The 25,373-nt window shown below is 34.1% G+C and overlaps 1 protein-coding gene across 6 annotated transcripts in view; it reads left to right on the top strand.

Annotated features, from left to right (window-relative positions):
* The first annotated feature begins 1,571 nt into the window (after window positions 1-1,571).
* Window positions 1,572-25,373, top strand: part of LOC143231750 (RNA polymerase II elongation factor ELL-like) — a 34,716-nt gene continuing 10,914 nt past the window's right edge. Inside the window, exons 1-6 of one of the 6 annotated variants that reach the window (XM_076466387.1) lie at window positions 1,572-1,741; window positions 5,732-5,779; window positions 22,959-23,074; window positions 23,753-23,869; window positions 24,842-24,876; window positions 25,125-25,332. In XM_076466387.1, coding sequence (XP_076322502.1) covers window positions 1,610-1,741; window positions 5,732-5,779; window positions 22,959-23,074; window positions 23,753-23,869; window positions 24,842-24,876; window positions 25,125-25,332 — 656 coding nt within the window. In that variant the 5' untranslated portion in view covers window positions 1,572-1,609. Of the gene's footprint in view, window positions 1,742-5,731; window positions 5,780-14,559; window positions 14,763-22,958; window positions 23,075-23,752; window positions 23,870-24,841; window positions 24,877-25,124; window positions 25,333-25,373 lie in introns of those variants that run through there. The other 5 variants (XM_076466386.1, XM_076466385.1, XM_076466389.1 and 2 more) reach the window with 5 other exon arrangements.

Genomic DNA, 25,373 nt, shown 5'->3' on the forward strand with positions numbered 1-25,373 from the left:
TCATCGGAAATGATCAATTAAAATAAATCTTCATTCACAGTTAATGTGTGTGTGTGTGTACTGTCTGCTGAGATAATAATTTTTCTAGCCACAGCATAGAGATTCATAGGATGGTCCTAAGGTTTTATTTTAAGTATAAACTTTTAGCTTGTAGCTCTACTTCTTGATATATTTGACATCTAATTACAATCACGACTACTAAGGATCCCCCGCTAAGCGTTAGTACTGGAATTCTGATATTCTATTCAAAACGATAAAGTTCGATATACCAGTATCAAACACAGCATTCCCCTCCTAGTGGTACAGCGGCATGTCTGGGGATTTACAACGTCAAAATCCGGGGGGTTTTCGATACTCATGGTAGGCAGAACACAGATAGCCATTGTATTACCTTGTCCTTAACTTCAAACAAACAAAACGTCATTGTTACCTACCATTTTATATAACATTCACATAGAGGAAAAAACTTTTGTATCACCCTTCTGTGTGTGTGTGTGTGGGGGGAGAATAGAAACAGGAAGCGATCTCACTTTCTAACGATTAATGTTTGTAACCTTTACATCAGTAAAGGGGTTACTACGTGTTTATGCAAAAGTGCTAAGAAACGTACGTGAACATATCTGACTAACATATATTCTAAATTAATTATGAAATGTTGAAATTCGTAGCTTTTTCAGCCACTAGAGCGATGTAAGCTTATACTTCCTGCCTTGAAGAAAGCAGTTTATTCGAAATTGAATTAAGGAGATTTCTTTGCCCAGCTTTGAGAATGGAAGTTCAATAGCCTCCTGAATAATTTAGTAGATGAACAAGTTGTCGTTGTTCGATAACTAGTGAGAAGTTGAATGCCACGAGATTAAATTTTGTTTATAAAGATTTTTTTTCTTTTCTTTGTGTGTGTGTGTGGGGGGGGGTGAGATTCGCAAAGAAGCTTTGAGGAAAACTAATTAGTGAATTATCTGAGAATTCGAATGTTTAGATAAGTTATTTTTGACAATTCAGTGATTTGGGCGCGTCCAATCCGAGATTCAGCTCGTGTCCTTGAGAAACTGGTAGAGAGACACATGAAAATATTAGGGAGAAATCGTCATAGGAATAAGCGCAACTGATAAATCATGGATTTAACAAATTTGATACTGTCGAGAGATCGTAGATTATATCATATAATACAGAAAATTCTAGTTAACCATGAATATCAAACAATGCAGGACTCCATAAAAGTTACTTAAACCTAAGGTCTATCTTTATGAATAACATCAAATATCAAAATATTGTTTATAAACAAGTCAAATTTGGGTTCTGGTGTAGAAAACAAATTTTCGTCCTTTAAAAACATAGAATATATTGTATTTGCTTAATATTATGAGTGTGTTATTAGTTAACGAGCTATTAATAACGCTATTTGTATTTTCAAAAGGTTTTACAACTAGGTAAGTCAAGTTTTTAAATGCGTGCGTTCAGTACTCAAGCTGAACTGGAGTGACGTCATATACGTGATCTCCTGTAACTGTTTATGTTGCTTCTGTGACTGCTAGCCTACTTGCAAAGCCTTTTGGGTAATATACATACATGAGCACATGCGGAAGAATGTACTGCAAGAAAGTTTAAAATGGCGGTGCTCGTGGAAGGGCAAGAATACGGTCTCTTTTCACAGGGAACTTATTCCAGTTCTAAATCATTAATATTTGTAAAATTAACTGATTCTGCACTGAGAGCCATCGAGGACTGTTTGAAAATTAACGTGAGTTTCTTGTTGTTACGTGTACGTGTTGGATGTTCAGTTTTTGAGAAATTAATGTTAAAGTTTTATACTGTTGATATTTTGTTGACAGGGTTTTAGTTTATTGCGGTTAGGCGGCTTAGAGATACATTTATGTTTAGTTTTGTATTTAATTTGCAGTAAAGCGTGGTGTGCTTGTCAGTTCGTTATAGAAAGATGGGTAAATTTATTTTTATGTGTTAAAATTATATGACAAATTTAAAATGTTCTGTGGTATATTATATTGTGAAATAAACTTTAAGTTGCAATGTATTTCAGTATTAATTTGTGTTGAAGTTGCACTTTAATAAATTTTACATTTTAACGTTGTTATATCAATTCATTGAGTAGACGGATTAAATTATTGATTAGAAAAATAGGCTAACATTATGAGGTTTAGGAAACATTTTCCGTTATTTTTTATTTTCTGATTGCTTGTTTTGCAGTCAATGTTCGATATGTTATCTGTTTTTGTTATAATATCGAAAAATATAGATATGACTTTTAGATATTTTTCAGCAAAAGGTAAATAATATTAGTTTATAACTTAAACAATTTATTTACCCTTTCATATAATAGAACTCAAAATAATATGTGGAAAGAGGACTGACTGCCTTGCAGTTTAGTGTGATTTTTATAGAATGCTTTAACGTTTCGTAAGGTTTCCGCAATCAAAATCCTGTTTTAAAATGTTTTGTTTTGTGAAATTTTATTAGTAATTGTTTTTCAGTAACTATAAAAATGTTGAAATGAAATTCTTAGAATTCATGCAGTTGAAATAAGAATTGTCTCAGACGGTATGTTCTCATTATTTTAACATGATTTGTTCAACTCGTGCATGGCAAATACAAATACTTGTATTCTTAACAAACCATTTTTTTCATTTATCTTTGTCCCAAAAGATTTTAATTTATAAAAACATATTTATTGGTTATTTTGAAGGTAAATGAAAATCGAAGATGTTTTCATAAACAAAAAATTTTGTAATGTGGTAAATTAACGTTACCTATAAAGTGTACTATGTGAAAGTTCTGGTATATATTTGAAACAGACCATATTTTTACTTAAATACTTTTCTCTCTCCTAGAGTTTTCAGTTTTTTAAATTACAGAAAATGTCTCTGATAACATTCTAATCTTGTATGAGTTATAAAGTTGAATTTTTTTAGTTCTAGAAATAGCTAAGTTGTAGTGTTTTCCAAAATGCATATTAACATACAAACTAATATGCAAAAATCGTAATATCTTTCAGTTCCATTGTCTTCATTTTACAAAGATGTGTTGGTAAAGTACCATAAGCGTACTGTTTTTGTGGGTTCCAATTGGTCTGTTTGAGTCCCGTTACAAAGTGAAAAACCAAAGCAACAATGGATATGGTAGATGGAGGGATGGCTGACATATGGTTATATACTCTTGTGTGCCTTCGCTCATAGGCTTTGGAATACTAAACTAAAGCACATTTTGAAATGTTGACTTGTAGCCATATTTTTAGTACTTTTAATTTTGTAAACCAACACAATAGCTGCTCTGTCGTTGTCTCAGACAGTTAATGTGCTCTCTTCAACAAGCAGAGTTAGGGCACTTGTGTCGTATAATAATTTTTAAACTGTTTTATTCTCTAGGAGAGTAAGAAACTAGCATTGATTTGGACGCTTACTGTTTGTCCTTTGTATTAGTATGTTTGTGATAAAATCTTTCTGTAAACTAGTGTATTTTTCTAGTGTAGGATCAGGTGAGTATTCACCGTGTATTAGATCATGTCTTCATTCCTTCTTATGGTCTGAATCTCAGCCAGACTTTGTAATGTTCACATATCCATTGGAAATGTTACACTTTATATAAGTTTCTTATTAAACGTTTGTTTTTATTTAGAAAAGTTATAAATCGGAACATTGTTGTTAATAAAACCCACAATTTAATATCTTGAACATTTCAAATGTATCAGTTCAAATCATCGAACCGTTACTCTAACGTGTATCCTAAGTTATTATTAATAATAACAACAAAAAAGTGCTCGCAGTATTTGTTATTCGAATAACGCACCATTATTAGTGGTTATTGTAAAAACGGTTTCATTGTAACTTAGTGATCAGTAATTACGAAAACTCGTGAAACGCCTGTTGTGATTTGACGTTAGTGTTAGGAACATGTATTGTAATGCACGAATTATTTTTGTGTTTCAAGCTAAACAGTAGTTGATGACATGTGCTAATTTATCAAGCAAATAAAAGGTAAATTGTGTAAGATAGTAAAAGATATATTTAAAACAACTGAGTTATAATGATTGTACCTAAGTCGTCAGCTTGTATTGACTACCCATCATAGCAAATTATATACTGATAGCGAGAATAAAATCAACCTGGCAATCAATATAGTTAAATAAATATTGAAATACCTGGTTTCAGTCGTTTGGCACCGTCGCTGTTAACGACGTTTTCGGCCGTAATTCTTGTAACATCTTATGAGATTTAGTTAGGAAATTTTAGGACGGTCCTAAATACATTAAGCTAATGATGGAAAACAATCTTTATAATAAAATAATATTAACAATAAACCAAAATTAAAAAAATGAAATTTGATATACTATTTTCAGTATTATGAAAATAATAATGAAAAGTGCTTAATTGAAAATATATTTGAAGTTAATAAATACTCGATACAGGATTGTCAGATCAATACTTTTTACATCTTTATTGTTTTCTAGCACTTTGTATGGTAGCCATGAAGTACAAGTTCTGTATTTATTAATTAGTTTTTAATGTTTCCCCTATGTCTTGTGTGTTTTATTCTTTAGTTTTTAATGTTTTCCCCCTATGTCTTGTGTGTTTTATTAATTAGTTTTTAATGTTTTCCCCTATGTCTTGTGTGTTTTCGAGTTTCATTTTTAAATACACAAGTTTACCATTATAACAGGAACACTCAGAGTTACATACACGCATATTGTCTAATAACTTCTAAATGTTTTGTAGAATGTTTAGAATAAATTTAATTAGTTTTTACCCAGAAACTTCTTTATTAAGCAACAGTTTGGTATAGTGTAACAGTATTCGGAGATTTATTATTGTTGTAGTATTGTGTGTAAACACGCGCGAAGTTTGTACGACTGACGTCAACATGTTTTTTTAATCAACACGCCTCTGTATCGTAAGCTCTACTGATTGTTACGTATGACGTAACTCCAGGAGATTCGTTCCTTCTTCCAAGAATTGTCGAATTATATCAAATTTCACGCAGTGAAGTAAAGAGGAGGAAAACAAACCAAATATATTAAACTTAAGTGTTACAAATATGCAAGTCATCGTGTTTAGATCGAAGTAATAAACAATTCGTACTTGATGAAATGTTATGAGATGTGTAGAGTTGGGTACAAAGGGACTTAGTTTTATAAACTATATCACAATTAAAAACAAACAAACTTTCTTTCCTTTAATAGAAAACTTAGAGTTCTGCTAGACGTCTAAGTACTTCAAACATAATGAAACATTCTTTTTCCGCCTCTAAGTTATGGCTGTATGTTAGAAAACTATTACATGTACACCGTAAACAAAGCCGAAGGTGAGGTTTATTGAATTACACCGTAAATTGTCATCTCTATAAATACTTTTATTATGAGTTCCGGCATGGTTAGGTTGTTAAGGCCCTCGACTCGTATAACGTGACGGTCAATCCCACTATCCGTTGGTAACAGAATAGCCAAAGAGTTGGCGATGGGTGGTGATAACTAGTTGCCTTCCCTCTAGTCTTACACTGCAAAATTAGGGACGGCTAGCACAGATAGGCCTCGTATAGCTTTACGAGAAATTCCAAACAAACAAACCTTGAGAGGGACAAAATTGGTGGACTGTAAATGTTCAAGTTACAGATTAGCAGTGCAGTCTACTAACCGGAATTCGCGAGATGAAATCATTGTAATTACTACGTCATTGTACTATAATTATTTCAGTATTGATATTGTTTGTTTCAACTGTTGCAGGGAAGTACCAGTCCAAAACCGACCGTTCAGTTTCAAGCCAACAATGGGGTAAGTATAACAGTTTGTTACTTTAAAGTGTACGCCACCTTTAATATTTCAATCTCCAAATTACCCACTTCATTATGTAGCGTCCTCTAGCGGTGGTTCTTTGTTACGTAACTCACTGTAAAGATGTGACGAAAATAAGTGGAATCGCTAAATGTTTGTGAAATGTTGAGCAACAGTTAGTCGAATTATGATTCTAGTGTTTATTGTGTTTGAATCGCATCTTGTTAAGTATCCGATAAATACCGAATGAAAAGTTTAAAACGTGTAAAACAAAATCCGATAAATCCATAATTTTCGGGTTTAGCATATCTGGTTTTATCTGTAAAGTTCTAGAATATGCTAATCACATATGTAATGGTCAGTATAAATTTAAATTATTCAATACAGAATTGCGCTCAATTCTTCTACATTTCATAAGCTCAACCAGTGCACTGATCAGAACCACAAAGTGTGCAAGAATCACAGTTGTCAACTTGGATGTGCTAGTCTTCCGCAGTAAAATATAAATCGTAATGGTAAACAGTTTGTAAAAGAGCCATTAAATACTTGGTGAGGCTGGAGGAATTTCGACTTAGTTTTAACCGAAAATACCAATTTTGTTTCCGACGAGTGTTAATTAATTACAACAGAATTCCTGTAGATTAAGATGTGCCCGTTGAGTGTTATTTTCAGTGAAAGAATAAATAGGTTCGGTATACTTTTAGATGAGTAAAAAGTTTGTTCAAACGAAGAAGATTCTTACATATGACTGGTGGACAGTCCTTCCCAGTCACTGTTTAGGGTTCCGTACTGAAGACTCTTAGCACCAGACAAGGACAGTAGAAAAAACATAGCTTTACTAGGAGGGAACTGGATAAAGGATTTCAGACATGGTCTCACTGTCCAGCGGTCACTCCACCGTGAACTGTGTTAACAGATAACAGTACTGGTCAACTATCACGTTCGTTTTATTTCACAGTTCGGCCAATAGATGATATTAGTCTTAACTACTTTGACTCGGGCTCGAGTTACACAGTAAACTACCATAGAAGGACAAACATTGTCCTTGTAGAAGGTGGGGGAACATGGTATGATTGGTTACCATAAAGGAAGATAAATAAAGTTACCACTTGAAACTGCTCTCAAGGAGAGTAACATGGTTGATTACGTCAGCAAATGTTAATTCACAACGAAGCGAACACAGTCTTTAAATATCGTGATTAAGCTTTTTATGCTTTAAAACAGTAATAAATCTAAAACATGTTCTGGATGTTAGGTCCAAGGAGATCCAACAATACCCGTAATACGCATAGAAACGGACATCATTACTATAGGAAAACAGAAAATTTCTCGTAGCCAATTGATTTTGAAAATATAATATTCCATCGTTGTAAGTGGATTGGAATAACTGAAAATACCAAGGTATTCCCAATGTCGATGGATAATGGAGTTGTTCCAAAGATGAGAGAAGGATAGGAGCCTTTAGATTGCCTTTGGAATATGAATTTTAAAGTCTAAGTAGGCATTTTCAAATGTTTGTTTTAATACTGTTCTGTTGTCATATCACCTATGGAGAACTCGCGAACTTGTAAAATATTTCCCGATAAAAACTAGGATCATAATATTTCATTTGAGAGAAACTCGATGAACCAGTTGTAAAATGCAATACCGAATACTATTTTGTTTTCTAAAATGTTTCGTTCAGTAATACCAGTTATACTAATTACACAGACCCTCGAATTTAACTACACAAAACATTTGTCTGTAACAGCGGAGTTTTCATAATTCGGCTAAACAGGTTTTGAATAAAATCGTTTTTTTTGTTTTTGTTTTTTCTGTCACGTAAGGATTTGTTTTCCAAATCGAGAAGAAAAAATTTTACTTAGCTTAAATTATTACGTTTACCACAATGAATCTTTTTATTTTGTTTTTTTAACAAAAATTACAAACAAATTAAAGAAAAGGGAAGAACACGCATATATCCTCATTCTGATTTTGTTTAGTGAAATCTGTGTCTCAAAACTGTGTGTTGTGAACTTTTATGTATTTCGTTTGGAACATCTCGTTCCAATGACCATCAGCGATCAGCCATCATTCTGGTTTTCTACATTCCCTGGTATCTCCTCTCCATGTCTCTAATATCTTGATGAAATCATTCTCCTGGTTCTTCGCTGAAAGCACTGAGAGGTTCAGGGAAATAGTCAGTATGTGAATGTAAGAACTGAACTTTCAAGTTTATACTAAAACCAATTCCATGAAATTATCTAACATGTTATTGGCAGTATTTTCGTAATTTATAACCCTGTTGTTTCCTAACAAATTGTTAATAACATCTTTTAAATCCAAGTAACGCTTCTTTTATCAACTTTCCTCATTGTTCTTTCGATCTGTTCGTCCAAAGTCAGTTTCCTAATCTGGAGCACAACAAAAATTCCTTCTTCAAGTCTCGCTCTGAAGGATCTGGGAAGTTCTTACATTGATACTTGAAACAGTCACCATCTTTATCTTAGGTCTCTACAACCTGCTTCATCAGGCCCAGTTTTGTATGAAGTGTAGGTAACAGGACGTTCTTTGTATCAACCAAACTTTCATGTTCAATGTTTTTTGAACCTTGTATCAGGTTGACTCTGTGTGACCACTGTTTATTTATTCACTGTTGATTTCGTGGTCTGTTTCATTCACTCAAAAAACATGGAAACTCTGTATGACCTAACTGTTGACCCAACAACATACAAGTAGCTATTAAGTCTTCCCATGTTCTTTTGTACTTGACCTTATTAAGAAGGTTGAAATTTTTGTAGTGCCCTTCAAATGAACTAAATGACCAGTATAAACAGATGCATGTGTTACCATCGTGTAGAGCACCTTTTAGACTTCTTTTGGAAGAATCGATGAACAATCACCACTCACTTGGTTCGTAAACTGTAGCCCAGCGTGGCCAGTGGTTAAAGCGCTGGACACGTAATCTAAAGGTCGCGGTTTCGAATTATCGTCACACCAAACATGCTCGCCCTTTCAGCCGTGGGGGCGTTATAATGTTACGGTCAATCCCACTATTCGATGGTAAAATAGTAGCCCAAGAGTTGGCGGTGGGTGGTGATGACTAGCTGCCTTCCCTCTAGTCTTACACTGCTAAATTAGGGACGGCTAGCACAGATAGCTCTCGTGTAGCTTTGCGCGAAATTCAAAACAAGCCAGATCATAGACTGCAGCTTCGGCACTGGTATTAATTCAGTACCATTGTTGAAATAAACCAGTGAACCTGCTCACAAAAGTATGGTACAATTTCTTTCTCGCGATTTCAGTTCCAGTAAAATGATAATCCTGGAGCAAGTAAGTTCTTGTCCCAAAGTCTGGACCCTATAATCTCCAAAGGCCTTAAATCTCTCGCCAAATCGTGAAGTTCACCTTGTGTGAAAAGTTGTGGTTCATCAGACGTTTGAGACTGAATACAATCTCTTATCATAATTTGTATTGACATCGGATTGAAAGTTCAGATAAAAAAAATCCTTTTATTACGAATGTTGTCGCCTTGCACTTATCATGAGTAAAAATAGTAGTCGTCTCTGTGGTTTCTGGGCTTGTGCATAACCACTGAAATTCCAAAAGGCAAAGATTTTTTTTAACCCTTTTGTTCCGTTTTCTCAATACTTCAACACAAATGGTGCAGAAGTTTTGCGGGGCCCATGATTTGTTTTGCTCCCAATGTTTTATTCCAAAATATACGTAATAGTGTTTTTTTGACGAATTCTGTGATGTTTTATCTATTTGTATCTTTACCACAAATATAACACATGTTTGGGTTATAAACACAACCTCTTGTTGCTATAACGACGGGTAAATAATATTGAAAAGGAAAAGAAGGTCAAAGTTCACGCACAAACAAATGGTATCCAGGAACGACACGTCATGTGGTCCATTAGTCGTATATACACTAGTGGCGTGTTTCTGCTGAGTTTTTGAAGAATCGATAACGCTCGCGTCGCAAATGGTCTTGAGCAGTCTATAGCCAGTGGTTGCCAACGTTTTAAACTTAACAAACTGTGACTCGATTTCAGTGGAAATAACACTTACGAAAAAGTACTTATGACGTTTTAAGAAAAATATGTATGATAACAAGTGATTATTTTTGGATTCAGTGTACAGGAATTACTGTAGCACATGTGCATATTTCAAGACAATAAAATTATCGCAAGCCAATGTTACCATATCGAATGTCATTACATTTATTTTACCTTAATGTGTTGTTCGTTATTACGCTTTTATCGTAAAAACCGATTTACATTGTTAAATTTATATTTAGGACTAACCTAAATCTCCTCAGCTGACCAATCGTCGTGAGGTATTATTGGGTTTACGACCGAAAATATCATAAACAACTAGACTACCTAACTGATAAAACAATACATTCTATAGTTCTTATGCGCAAGAAAAATGCACTTAATTAGCCATGTTGATTTTTAGTTTCGCTGTAAGTACTTAAGCCTGCTCCGATCGAAAGTTACTGTTTATTGGTTGCTAGTCAACTTGTGATGCAGTATCATAGCTAGCACTGTAGCTATAAACAGCCTTATTCAGAATGCGTTTACAAAGTATCTTCAATTTCATCAAATACTTCGTCATCATTGGTTGATGTTACGCATTATAAATAATCTCTGACTTATTATATTACGTATTACGATTTAAAAATACGGAAATTTTAATTTAAAAGTTAATTGAATATCAGTATGCATCGAACTTACGATATTTGCCAACAAGATTGCTACACACAATTGTCTTTCTTAACACAAATGTATTTCAATATACAAATAATTTTACTAACTCGCAAACAATATTTATTCTTCTGTCTGGTCTGGATCTGAATATTTTATCGAAGTTCACGGAGAGCGAATTACTTTTACATTGATACACGTCACTTGACGAGAAGGCGAGCTAGCTCTGCTCTTCACAGGTGAATTCTTCCTGAGGATAATATTAAATGCTCTGATAGAAATACTAACGTCCGATGTTGAGTTTCCCGAGTTGAACGGTTCGTAATGTTCGAAATCTTAACTTTCCTGGTCAAAAATCTGTAGTTTTCCTATTAATAATCATTAATCACAATTATAGCTTTCGAGGTTTACAGTATACTGACTGTAGGTGAACAACAGTATTACTGTATGTCAGCGTGTTGCTTTTATATTCATTAGGCTAGATTCTCAAAAGTTCAACAATATTCGAAGGCGCACTAGTGTTTTCGTAAAACGTATTGTTGATTCTTACTCTCGAAAATCTTCTACAAGTCTAGAGAACTGGAGGGATTTGCGCAACAGATATCCAACGATATACGTCACATACATCAATTGGAACAAATTTTGATATTAAAATAAGTGTATAACGTAAATACATGTGAATCCTTTGCAATATCCACAATATCATTATTGTAATTAGGTTGTCGTTTTATTCTTCTAACGATTGTTGCATTACTGGCACTTGTCAAGACACCCTCCCCAGGTGGCACAATGAGATGTCTGTGGACACGCACTTCTCGAAACCAGATTTCGATACCCGTGGTGGGCAGAGCACAGATAGCTCATTGTGTAGCTTTGTACTTATTTCGAAACAAACAAATCAAGAAACTTTTGTTGGTCACTCAGCTTTCTCATCAGCTGAATTAATAATCCATCACATTTACAACAACATAAACAACTTGCTAAATACTTTTACATTTTCACAATAAAGGTTTCATTTCGAACTAAGTTTCCTGTTATTTGAACGTGTTCAGTCACTTCCGTCCATCAGTTTGGAGTAGCCACTGTCAGTTTTGTTTTTCTGCCCGACACACAAACTTATCTACTTTATAGGTATGAATGGTGGTAAAATGAAATTATCAGAGCGTATATATCGTACACGTGTACCGTTTTCATATATGTAACTTAATAAAAACAATCTTCGTATTTAAACGTGTTACACGGGCAGTATTCCCCGTATGAACTGTGGGCTTTCTTTTGATGTTCGTTTTTTCCCAAATAAGGTTGTTAACATTGTACATCCCCCCCCCAACCTACCACGGATGTACACTCAGGTTAACATTGTACAACCCACCCCCAACCTACCACGGATGTACACTCAGAAGAACAGTTTCGTACTCTAGACTCTGATAATAAGTAGTTAATAGCCGCGACCTTTGGTTGTATTATTGACATTTTAGTTACTACTTCTGTGCTTTAGGTCTAGTTTATTATTGCCAGTTATGTACTTAGACCTAATTGCACTACGTAACACAAATTTTGTTCCTGGATAGTGTGTTATTTCTTAATTGCTTATGTTGTAAAAGTACAGAAAATGGCCATTATTCCCTTCAAACTTTGCTTTTGTGACCTAGATAATGAAATTTATAAATTAACCTATTTTATATGTAAAAACGGACAAATTTGCACATTTTCATTTACATAAGGTCTGAATAAAACAACATATGAATCAAGATTTACATGTATTTATACTAAAGTTATACAAAAATGTTTAGAAGTGAGTAGTTTTTCGAGATTTGCAACTGTAATGTAAATCACTTTCACGTATCAGCCCTCAAATATAGTCTCCCATCATGTTTTCGTTATACGCCCCCAGATCACAAAAGCAAAATTTAAAAAGAAAAATAGGTCTTTTCCATTTACTTTAGATATAAGCAATTGGGAAACAACACTTTCTGTCCAGGAACAAGAAGTAGTAAAAGTTTTGTTACATAGTGTTATTACCATCGATCTTTGGGTCTAGTACTAACATTGTCCTTATCAGTTCAATACCTTAGGCCTAGTTATTACTAAAGATCTTTTATTGTTTCTACATTTCAAGACGGTGTTGGACTTCTTTTTGTAAGTTCCAGTAAATAAAGTTTTATCCTTGAAAAGTTGTATTAATTATTAATTGTTTCTTTGTGCTCTAGAATAAGTAAGATAAAAGAATTATGATATTTATATTACATATGCATAGGAGTGGGGATTGTAATTATCTTTTCAGAGGGAGGTGGGAATCGATGGGTGGTGTTTAACATTTGGAGTCACCACTGCAGATTGCAAAATGTCAGAAAATAGGTTTTATCTTTCCTTGCTGGAAGAGACGACGTGGATGAATGATCTTTACCATTGTAGAGACTTACTACTTTTCACATAAACTGGGTGCACAGCACCAAATGAGGTAGAGAAACTTTGTGTTAGGCCAAAGTTATATAAAATGTCATAGCTTGATTTTTGTAGTCGTAGTGACAGTGTATTTGTTACCTAATGACTTATTAGTACATTAGCTTCAAAACTCGGGCTACATTAACAAAAAACAAGGAGTCTAAAAACAGTCTCTCCGTAAAAGGAATTTCGCTCCAGTTACAAGTGATAAACACGTTAGTTACAGGTGAATCAAGTTTCTAAGGTTGGATCGCTATCATTAAAAACAAAAAAAGTCGTGGTATAGTTAAAATAATGCCGAGCATTAGACAAGTCTTATGAATCCCCTAGCACACCCCTCCCCTTACCGACTGGTTTGTGGTGATCCAGTTTTTAAACCGTTTTGTGATGGTTCAGTCGAGTTTGTCAGAAGTAAATATTTGAAAGTTGTCTTATATGAAGTGCTTTAGCGACGATCCGGTTCAAGTTTCGCAATAAATGTTCCATAAAACTAAAGCAGTAGTTTTGTTTTGTGTTTTCACAAACTAGTTTGTTTATCAGTTCCATATTTAAATTAATAGTAACCTTGGTTTTGTTGTGTTGGATCGTATTTTACCATGATTGTATTATATCGTGTAATAACAAAGTTGTTCATGTCTGTTGTTAACCTTTAAATAGTATGTCTTGTAGGTAGCAGTATCTATTGATGAAGACTGCTGTTTAAGGGTTAATAAACACGTGAAAAACTTCTATTTGTAATAACTCAATGACTGAGATTTCAGACGGTAATGTTGAAATCTGTTGTCAAAGGACTTCACTCTGCATTGAACGATGTCACTGTATTACTGAACGACGACTTCTTTTTGTATGGTAGCATATCGCTATGTTACAGAACGGAAACCGTCTTAATGTGCTGATAGCGACACCTGTCTAAGTATCCAGTCCACTTTTCATTTCTCACTTGGTCCTTTAATATCTGGGCTATTTAGACATTCCCGAAATTCACTTCGGGAGAAAATAAATAGAGCCTTTCTTTGGTTTCGCCAAATGTCGCACATCTATCAAGAATTCCACCCTTCCCAGAGTAACGGAACCAAGTTTGGGTGTGGGCTAAATTCAGGGTACCGAGTGCTGTATTTTTAGCAGTATTTCATTTCAAGAGAAAATTTGGTTAAAAAAACAAGACAAACTTGGAAAGTAACTCAAATTTAACCTTTTCAGTAACAGTTAGGGTAAAGTGATAAACAAGAGACTGTCCGAAAAAGGTTCTGTTATTGCACAAATAGTGTTTATAACTGGGACTTTGTTGTCGGTGTTAATTGGAAGAACATGTGACAAATAAGCAGCCTTCTGAAGTAGGCCTAACGTATTCACGAGTGACTTGTGTTTTTGTTTCGAATCATGTGATTAAGGCCTATAATAAAATAGCGTGAGCGAGGATATTTACAAACAACAACAACAAACGAAACTAGTAACAATGAAATACTCGTTAAATTTAAATAACTTTATTAACAAGTACGACAACCCTTCGTCGTGTTTACAGTGTGAAAGAAAATGTTGCGGTGTGAGATTCGTTTGTAGCGAGTTTCGCAACGACAGTTACTTGTACCGGTCTTTTGCTGGTAACTGTTGAAACTTACCGAGAAAGCAGACTTAAGAAAAACTTTTGTCAACGTTTTGACTTCTTCGATTAGACGTTTATTAAGTTTCTGAGGTTTATAACTAGTTGCCATAAAACGTCTTACCTTGAAGAAAATAACCAAGTGAAACGTTGGTAAAATACACAGTTGCTCAATATGTTTCTGAAATAAATTTGTCAACAATGAAAAAGAAATCTCCAGAGCTTCAAAACAAGCATCCAATACGAGGTAAGAATACATAATACCGTCTGTTTTAACACCTAAATATTGTTTTGGTCACTTAAACGTGGATGTATAAACGCAAAAATAAAGAAGCCGTGAGTACTGTTGAATTGCGGGAGACTAAAAATAGATCTGAAGCAGAATATTTTATTTCTTCATACTTTTGATTTGGAACTGCAGTGGACATGCTAAGAATAACGTGAAAAATATCTGCAGTTTTAGTAAACAGATGATTTCTAGTATTTAATAAAAAGCTTATTGGGATGTGACTTGTGGGAGATACAAAAAATTACTTTTTTTACACCCTTGTGATTCCAGTCTGCAGTGAACAAATTAAGAAGAATATGTGGGGGGTGGCGAACTGGTTAATGTGTTTTAATAACGTTGTTGTGACGAAAATTTTCATAACGAGAGAAATTCTTACAATGGATTGTCGTTAAAGAAATTAGAATACAACACGCACGTTCTACTTCCACGAGAAACCACTCCGAGAGAAGAAATATAAGGTTAGTCAGTAGGTGCCCCAGGCCCTGACCTTGAGGAACGAACTATAGCACGTGTGTCCTCGATTCGAGGTCAGTTTGTTACACGTGTATAACTGTTTGTTTTTATCCATACGTCCAGGTTAACCAAATAACAACATTTCGAGTGAATGATGCACTTTTGGACTTGTTTCATTGTCCACAGTTGTATTAGGGTTAACTAACATTGCCGAAGAAATATATTTAAAATTCCCCTGGCACCATACATAACATTTATTTTCATCGATGACTTGATCTATTATATTCGATACGACCACAGAACGTTGTTCACGCTCCAGAGTTTTAGCCGCGGATAGCGACTTAATATCTCTTTCGTTCGTTTGTTTTTTCAAGTACAAATTTTCAGCTCATGTCTCCTTTATCTCTTGACCCATTTGAAATCTCGTAGCTTAATTTAATATAATGTTGTGTATAAAATAATGTCAACTTCAGGTTATTCTTGAAGAGATCCCGGTGACTAAAATCGAATCAGGTATGCGCATGCCTCACGGTTCCTGTTAGTGGCGCACAAAAATTTCGCTTATAAAAAGGACAAAAAAAGATTAATTTATCGTAATCCTGCCTAAAATAGTTTCAAGTGTCGTAGCTGTTGAAGGTTCCCTCACGTTCTTTTAAAGAACAAATTTCGATTAAAGTAAGATATCTGATTGGCTCTTCAGGTTTCACATTTAACCGTTAAACAGTGGGAATGTTATAGGTAGCAGCACCAGTTGATAATGGCCGCAGTTTAAGAGTTTAATCGTTGGTTTGTTTTAAATCGCATGTCTTAAGTGTTATTAAAATGTCATAGATTACAGTGAATTACGGAATACGCTAGCTGCAATACGTTTTGAAACAAGTTAAAGAAATGCCTCGTTGGATATAACATTTCGCTAACAACGTGCTGTTAGTCCTTTTCGGTTTGTCTTTATAATTAGTTTCGGCTGCGAACAGAGTTTGAATATTGCTCTCATGATAGCCTGTAACCCAGACGTTGCAGCTAATCGCCCTAGCTGGTTGGGGTAGGTTTGTTTGCTTTTCTCACGAGCTTGGCAGTCATGCCCCTCCTAATTTCATTTTGTCACATCCAGTGGACTTGTCAGGAAGTGTCATGGTCATGTAACGGTAGAAATGCGAAGCGAGGAAACGCCACAGTTTCCAGAAAAGGAAAACGAATCGTGCTTTATTCGTACATACTTTTAGTACAAAGTATCTACTGTGCATTTATCGATGAATTCTTTACCAGTCATATTACCGATGGATGTAATTTCTTATGTGTACTTGGGTGTCTGTGCATAACGTGCTTCTTCCTGCAATTGCTGTTCGACGAGTCAAGTAACTTTATAATTAAAAACCTCTGGTTGGCATAGCATCGACAGTCCATTGATTAACTTTTTGTAGCTAACAACTAAACTGTCACACTGCCTTTAACTGAACGTGTAAAGGTTTGAACTGATTTGAGTGCTTCCAGAGTTTCGAGTGCTACGAAGTATTACAGACTGTTAATTTTACCTTATTTGTTTATAGTAGCACAAGTTTGGTTGGTTTGACTGATATCGTTTGTACATTGACACAAACTAAGACAAACGTTTCATTTCAAAGCACGCATTTAGCACAGCCAACATTTCATCGATTTCGGTGTTCATCGCAGAACCACGTGGTGTCACTTCAGTGCAACTTTCACCGTTACCTTTAAAGGGGTAACTCAACAACAAAAGGACTAAATGCACACGCAGTGCGCATGCGAGTTAGCTGTAACGTCATTTCCAGGTTTTTGTTTCGTCACTTTAGCAAGCTAGGTCTAATGGTAAATCTGATAGGATAGTGTATTAAGTTGTATAATTTTATATACACTGAAAAGAGGATACGCCACGTGATGGAATTATTCATTGTGTGTGTTAAGCCTGATTTTAATAGAACTTTCGTAGCGTTTTGTTATGCAGTTTCTTTCTACTCAGAATGCTAGGTTCGTTTATGCCCTGCAGGTGTACTAACAGTAATCGACAAGCCTTGACGTCATTTCTTGAATATGCATACAGAATTAGGTCTATATATTTCTTTGTTGATGTGCCTTGATGGCGAGAACCACAGACAGAATAAATATTGACTGAACGTGAGTTCACGATTAATAAATACAGAGTAAGGCAAAAATAGAACACCCTCGAAATGTTTCTGAGTCATGTTTGAACGCTGTAGATACCTGTGTTACTCTTTCATTAGGGGTAGTGCGTACGGCCACACGTTAAGGGTGCAAGATAAAAAAAAATATATAAAGAAATGTGATGAAGCACTGACATGACATAAAAATATCACGGCTGTGGGAACTTCTGTATAACCGTGTAGTCTTATAACTTGTACAAGATTAGTTCAAGAAATTTACATTATGTGAAGAAAATTCAAACAAAAAGATCTGTAATATTAAATATGCGACAGCATGCTTATGTGACGTGAGAACAACAGCTGTAGTTAAGTGTTTAGGCTTAGTTGATCTCGGGTATTACCAGAAAAATAGATAACAAAGAACTATAAAATCGTATCGTTGTACTCGCTCAACTTTTTTTCTGTTTTGTCTTGTTATACGTTTATTTTAATACGTATAGTTTCAGTATAGTTTTGTTTTTTTTGCACGTGACGTATGTTGTTTGTTGGCTGTGTATTGCGCAAGTCTTGCCTGTTCTATAAATTTGCAGAAGATTCTTAAGAGTAAGAATCAATAACATTTGTCTCATGGACAGAATTGGACCGAGAACGTTTGTAGATTTCTAACATTACGAATCGTTTGACTTCAGTAAATTAACTTCGGACGTAAGTATGTCTGTGGAGACATTAGACGTCTTGTATATAAGCCATCATTTGTAATAACTATTAGCAATAACCGTTATTATAAATTGTGTCATTGTTCGTTTATTAAAATTGTGTGTATCAATCTTGTTGGCAAATATCATAAATTTGATGCATATTAATTTATAAGTTAAAATTTCCGGTTATTTGTAATAGTAATACGTAACATAATAAATCTGAGACTCGTCCAAAATAAATTATAATACGTAACATGTTTAATATAGTACGAGAGAAACATGAAACAGTATTTTATAAGCAAAGTAACACCTTTATAAGAGTCGTGGTACGATGCAGTTCATGGTCGACTCGAAGGTCATTAGCCCCTTGGCGTTTTCTCCACGGTATCGACTCCTGGTATGTAGGCAGGTGCCAATCTTCTTGTGTGGGGTGAGTATGTGTAAGGAATGTCCTTTTCACTTCCTTAACTATTTACGGACAACGCCTACTTTTTAAATTTAAAACAAAAAAAAATGTTTCTTGTGTCTGATCGAGTAATGTGTATACAATTTGATTAATTAGGCTCTAGAAGGCTTTGACAGATTAATAAAGTATTAACAAATTTTGTTTCGGGTTTTCATTAACCATTCTATTTTTTATAGATAGGGTCAAGAACTCGTCACCCAGAGTTTTGGAACAGTATGTTTAGGTTTAGAAATAAAATATTCCGGTTGTTTAAGGACAAATTAAACGTGTCACGTAAATCATTCCTATGAAATTGTTGATTTTTACAATATTGTTTCGTCTTTAAGTATTTGCACTTTTTTTTCTTCAGACATCTGTCGTTCCCTAGTGGGTCAGCGATAAAACTTGCGAACTTAAAACGTTAAAGTTCGTGGTTTGATTCCCGCTTGATATTCTCTTGCCCAGTTTTACAAACAAAACTAACATCGTGTTTGTTAGTTAAATTCTACCAAACGTTCAGCACAAAATCTACTGGATTACCAAAATTAAGGCTACTTTTTCATCAAAATATTTGCTTTTTATATAATATGAATAATAGAAATGTCCAGAAAATGTATGGTTGTGCGTCCAAAATAACGGAATGAAAGGAAAACTTTATCTTACTGTAAACTGATATTAAAACCTAAAAGTTGGTGTAAATCAGTATATTTTATATTCAGTTGAACTAGAATTAAGGAAAAGTTATGAAATGCGATCTTTAAATAGGTTTTAAAAAATGCCTTTTTAAAGGTTTTTGTTCAGTCACAGGAGACAGCGCTCGTGATTTGTGATGTGCAGACAGTTGGTTTTCGAAAATCATTGATATCTTGAGTTACGTTTTCACCTTCTGTTTCGATGGTTAGGTTGTGTAAGAAAGCTTCGGCAGGTGTCTTGCATATTTGTTATTAATATTAGTAATAAATATCCTTGTAACGCAAGTATTTGTTTATAGTGGAACGGATGTGACTGTTCTTGACTGATTTACTGTGATTAAAGGTTCGTTTCAATGCACGTTTCATAACGGTTACGGTCTCATCAGTTTTGGTATTCATTGTAGAACCACGTGGTTTAGCATCTGTGAAACGTATCCTATCCTTTATAGGCAACAGTGTGACAGTTTTACACGCAATGCGCACATGAGTTGTGTGTCGGATGTAACGTCATATTTAGGTTTCTGTTTCACAGCTTAAGTGAGTGAGGACTATCGGCGATTCTGCTAAGAAGGACAGCTTTAAACTATGTTGTAAAAGTTGTACATTTTTATGTAGCGTCATTATTCACGACTTTATTAATACAAGGTAACCCTACATGAATTTAACGGGGCAATTCCAACAACTGGACGTATCTTTTGCTTTATTTGCAAGGCCGTGAGATCGTGTTAGGGTTTTTCAACTGTCTTTTACGTTTAATACAAAAAAATTACGTTGTTTCACAAATCAATTAAAAAAACTTTTCTCTTCAACTCCCACCGCTTAAAATTAAAAAAAAAGTACAGTTATTAAACACTTTTCAACTAAAATCACAAATTAATATCAAACCTCTAACGTGAAACAAGACAGGTAAACCAGCAAGAAATAATATATGTTTCCTCATGTAAAGTTAACTCTTACGTACCGGTACCGAACCTCTAATAGACGAAGCTATCTCTAAGAAAATTAAATACTGTAATAAAAAAAAAAATCAAAAAAAATCCTGATGATGCTGCAGAGCGACTAGATCCAACTCTTAAGAAATCAAATTTCAAAATCGCAATACGCTGTCTCGGTGCAGTAATGCCATCCGTCTTCCAGAAGTGTGTGATGTAAAGATGGATGTCTTGTTGCCATATTGTAAATTAAACTTGTATGTAACATCAGTGTTGACACATCCAAGGATAGGATAACATCATGACCATTTACAAGCTGTGAAACTGGAAGAACCCAACATCCAAGGACAGGATAGCATCGTGACCGTTTACAAGCTGTGGAACTGGAAGAACCTCTTCTCATCTCGGAACTGGTGAAATATCAGTTATGAACTGTGATAGAAATTTTCTCTTATTTATTTGTGATAATGACTATCTCTCCTGCAGACGGTCCTGTTTAATTTCCCTAGGTTAACAGTGCACAGATAGCCAATTATGTAGCTTAATGCTAAACATGCAAACACTTGTAGAGTTATATCCAATTTTTTTGTGAAACTGTGTTTGATATTTTGGGGTTTGTTAATTATAATCAAACTTGTTGACTAAAGCAACATCTCAAAAGGAGATTCAAAAGGAGAATGAACTGTGGTCTTCCTAGGAGATGAATACTGGTAACTTGGTTTAGTGTTTTGGAAGAAATCTGAACAAAATTTCCAAATCAGATTAACAGTTCTAGACAAAATTAAGAAACAAAGCACAGGTATTTTGTGTTTAGACTGGGATTATGTGAACAAAAGTTTTAGGCCTAACCTGGCCAGATGATTAGGGTGCTTGACTTGCAGTCTTATGTTTGCAGGTTAAAATTCATGTCCCACCAAACCTGTTTACCTTTTCAGTCATGGGAGCATTATAATGTGATGGTCAACCCCACAATTCCTTGGTAAAAGAGTAGTCCAAGAGTTGGCAGTGAGGGAAGATGACTAGCTGTTTTTCTTTTAGTCTTTCAACATTAAATAAGAGAAGGCTAGCACAGATAGTTCTCATGTAGCCTTGTGGAAAATTCCAACCTAAACAAATGTTTTTCAAACTTTTTAGAACCATTTTGTCTTTTGGCATTTTTTGTACTTCATCACAGGCATGTCCCCTGGTAACTCGGTGTTACACTTTGGTGCTTATAATGCTAAAATTTAGTCTGATTTCCTTGCTATAACCACAGCACAGGTAGTCTACATCACTTAACAATGAATGAACATTCTTGTGTGCATGTGTTGATAATTAATTTTTAAATATCAAATCTTTTGAGTAAAAGAACTGCTTTACATTATGAAATCTGCGGGAGAACTGATATGCAAGTAATTTTTGGAATTTTAAATTAAAAGGAAAATATCTAAATGAGAGCAGTGGGAGGAAAGCTAATATGTAAGTAATTTTAATAAAAAGTATTTTAAAAATGAGAGATGTTGCGTAGAAATTATGTATTTTTTTTTTTTTACTAAGAACTGTTACTGATATAATGGGGATATTAAACTTTGACTTAACATCAAATAAAAATTCTGAAAGGGGAAAAGACATAAACCAGCAATAACTCTGATAATGATAAAACATGTAAAGAAATAATATTTTTATAAAATTCTTGTAGAGTGGAATAGTGTCAACAAATGTGCTTCTAGTGTGTAAATGGTAAGCCTACTTACTGCATTAAAATGATTTCCTATAATGATTACAGTGCAGATAGTGAATTATGTTGCTCTGCACTGTGAAAACAATAGCAAATATACTAACAATTGTTATGTACTCACCAGATGCTGCTCTTAAATTGAGCAGTAAAAACCAATGGTACAGCAGCTAGTGACCAGTCTTGGGGCTCTTTCAATGGAACTTTAAGTAGAGTGGGCACTGTAGGTTTGAGAACTTCAATCAACTATAGCTGTATTCAATGTAAAGAGGACATGTTTCAGCTGTAATATTGTGGCGTGATTAGCGAGTTATAAGATTAACAATCATATCCAAAAATTTGCTCTCGCAAGAATTGGAAGTGGGTGGTGTTGACTAGCTGTTTTCCCTCTAGTTTTTCACTGAAATTTAGAGATAACTATTGTATGTAGCTGCCATGTAGTTTTTAATGAAATTTGTCAAGCAATAACTCTCTTGTTGTTATCATACTTTTGTTTTATTGAGTTCCACAGCAGGATAAAACCAAATAACATAATATTAGTGACACCCACCTGGGAAAAATTTTCCTGAAAAGGATACTTTTAGAAAGAAAAAGTCAGAAAGTGATACTTGGATACAACCTAGAAGATTATTTTGAGACTTGCATCTTGTGTAGATTATCAGGAAGTCAGTTGTAAACAGTCATAGTTCTTTGTGTGATATATGACGTGGTATGCATATCGAAGGTAAGAGTCAAACAGAAAGATTAAGTGTTAAGGCTTAGAGACTCTATGTATGTTATTATAGTAATGCATAAGTGACATGTAGAATGACTCTTGTTTGATTCTCTCATTATTCATGATCTACTCTTGTGAAAAATCAGTTTTACCTGAGAATACCAATTAGCAGGTAGAAAGGAGAGTGTTTGTTTTTATGGTGTGAACAGGATAACTTATTACATAGTTATCTGCTAATGCATGTTTTCTTTACCCTCCTTGTTTACGTTTAAAACAGTTTCATTGCGATGAATATGTCCTTCATTTCCCAGCACTCAAGGAACTTAATATGCATGTCATTGTTAATTAATATAATAAAAATAGTAGTTCATCTTGTAAATTACAGGTAATCCATGTCCCAGTGAACGAGAAGGATAGACTGTCCTTCAGGTTTACCGTGTCAAACACGGAAACAGACAATCCTCAAGGAAACTTTGAATGTATTCATCAGAAGGGATCAAGGTAAAAAGAAACCTAAACTATAATTATAATCTTCCACAGATTATAGGTCCAGTTCTTTACTTTTGATTTAAGTATGCTTTATTTTTCAAGGTTAAAAAATAAGTGTAATCCAAAACTTTATTGTCAAATAAGTTTTTAATAGTAGTTATTAATGATAATTTAGAAAACAAGATTGTATAGTATATTTGTGTTTGCACCTATTGTTGAAATAAGAATGATAAATTTTCCCACTAAAAGAACTCTTAAGAAGAATTTTATTGTAAAACATTTTTATTGTTTTAAAAACAAGAATGACAAACATTTGACGGCTTTGTTTGTCGATTCTAATCCTATCTACATTTGTTCATTAATCAATAAACAGTGTGCTGTCTGTTTGTGTTCAGCAGATGTTTGCATGGAATAGTTTAACAAATGTTTTAGTACCATGATCTGTTTAAAGGTCATGTGTTTGTACATAAGCAGATATGGATGTTTTCTTAGTCTTGTCAACTATAAGGCATTTTATTGTTTAAAAAACATTTCTGTTCAGGAAATGTAACTGCTGGCAGATATACCATTACAAGATATGTTTGTTTCATGCTTATAGTGTAACTGAGATATCTTAATATGTCTGTTTTTAATAAATGGTGCTTGTATAACAGACCTCTTAGAGTATTAAGAATTGTGAAATATTCTAAGGACCTTAGAATCTCTTGGGAGCATGTTATTGAAGATGCAGATTCATGCCACTGAAGATAGCTACGAAAAAACGCGATGCAAAATGGAACATGCAGACCTACAAAACAAGAGGAACTGGTATGTATAGTACATAATATATATGCTAGAGGGAGCTGTCTGCAACACCTAAAATTACATAATGATTTTTTTTTTCTTAATTTAAGTAGGAAAAATTAGTGAAGATTTTGAAGTCATTTGAAGTTGATGCTAGAGGTGCTTCACATAATCTGTAGTTTTCACGTTATGGTGACAAACATTGTACTCAGAGTAGTTTGACACTAGTTGTTTTTTATATTCTGTGTTCTTTATTTTGTTTAGTATCATTTGAGATAATATTAGTTTGTTTTAGAGTTTAATGAGTGTTGCCCTGGTCATTGATTAAGTGTGGTAAAAGGTTCGTATTGGCTCTTCCAAAGCAAAAAAATTGTTCTCTTAGAAAAGAGAAAGAAAGAAGCGTATTGATTAGTTTTATTTTTTCCTACCAGGAGAGATGAGGTTTTTTTTTAAAGGAAAGTTTTTGCAATCGTTATGTAAAGATATGTTGAACATTTTACTTTTTAACTAAAGAAGACTTAGGGTTAACAAAGTTTTTAGGTTTTTCACTAAAACAGACAAATGGAAATCTTAACAGAAAGTTCCAGTAGATGATGTATATATTTGAAAACTGATTAATAATATTGTAATATATAATACAAAAATTTATTTCAATGGTGTTCTGTTATGAGCAGAGTTTTAACAAGTTTTTATGTAAGTCATGCATGTATTTAGTTTTTAAACCTAACTTTATTTTTACACTTCAGTTGAGATATATTTCAGTGATCAATGATTGTTAATTTCCTTTTCCAGTAAAACTCCTTATTCAGAGGAATTTCAAAACAAAATAGTTTTGTTACGATATTGAAGTTGTTTCCAATTTAAACTGTAATTGGTAAGGCTGTATGAAACTTGCATAAAACAAGTAAAAATTCTTTCACCATACCACTAGCTGTAAAAAGTAAATAGATCATTAACTGATGAGTGTGGTAATTATTTGTAACTTTTGGTTTTTAGTACAAAAGTTATTAAGACTTTGGGGCCTAATGTAGGTAAGTAATTTTTTTTTTCATTAAAATGATTAATTATGGTTTTGTCTCATTTGTGTGATGTACAATAATTCTGGTGATATATACAATTACTGTTGGAAACCTAGAGTTTATTGCCTTCAGTTTTGCAGCCAGTATTAAGTATATTTAATCAAAACAGTAATCACTTTTCTTTAGCTCATATAATGAGATTTTGTTGTCATAAACAAGGTTTTCTTTTAAGAGTTGAAGGTCATTGCATTTTTATATAGGAAGAAAAGTTGAGATAAAAAAGCCTTTATCATCCATTCCTCCCCCTCCACTACGTAGTACTTCAAGTTTACAGCAGTTTCTTCCAACAGTCATTTCGAAACCTGTTTCTAAGTCAGTTAATTGTGGTTCCCAGCTTGGGGGAACCACCCATAGGTCCACACCACCTCCAAAGTCTGCTAACCCAGACATCTTGCGTAAATCGTACAGGTTAGTAGAGATGTTTTTTGTTTCTGTGACTTCCTAAACTA

This window comes from Tachypleus tridentatus, chromosome 11, assembly GCF_004210375.1.
Source record: "Tachypleus tridentatus isolate NWPU-2018 chromosome 11, ASM421037v1, whole genome shotgun sequence".
In the NCBI taxonomy this organism is placed as follows: Eukaryota; Metazoa; Arthropoda; class Merostomata; order Xiphosura; family Limulidae; genus Tachypleus; species Tachypleus tridentatus.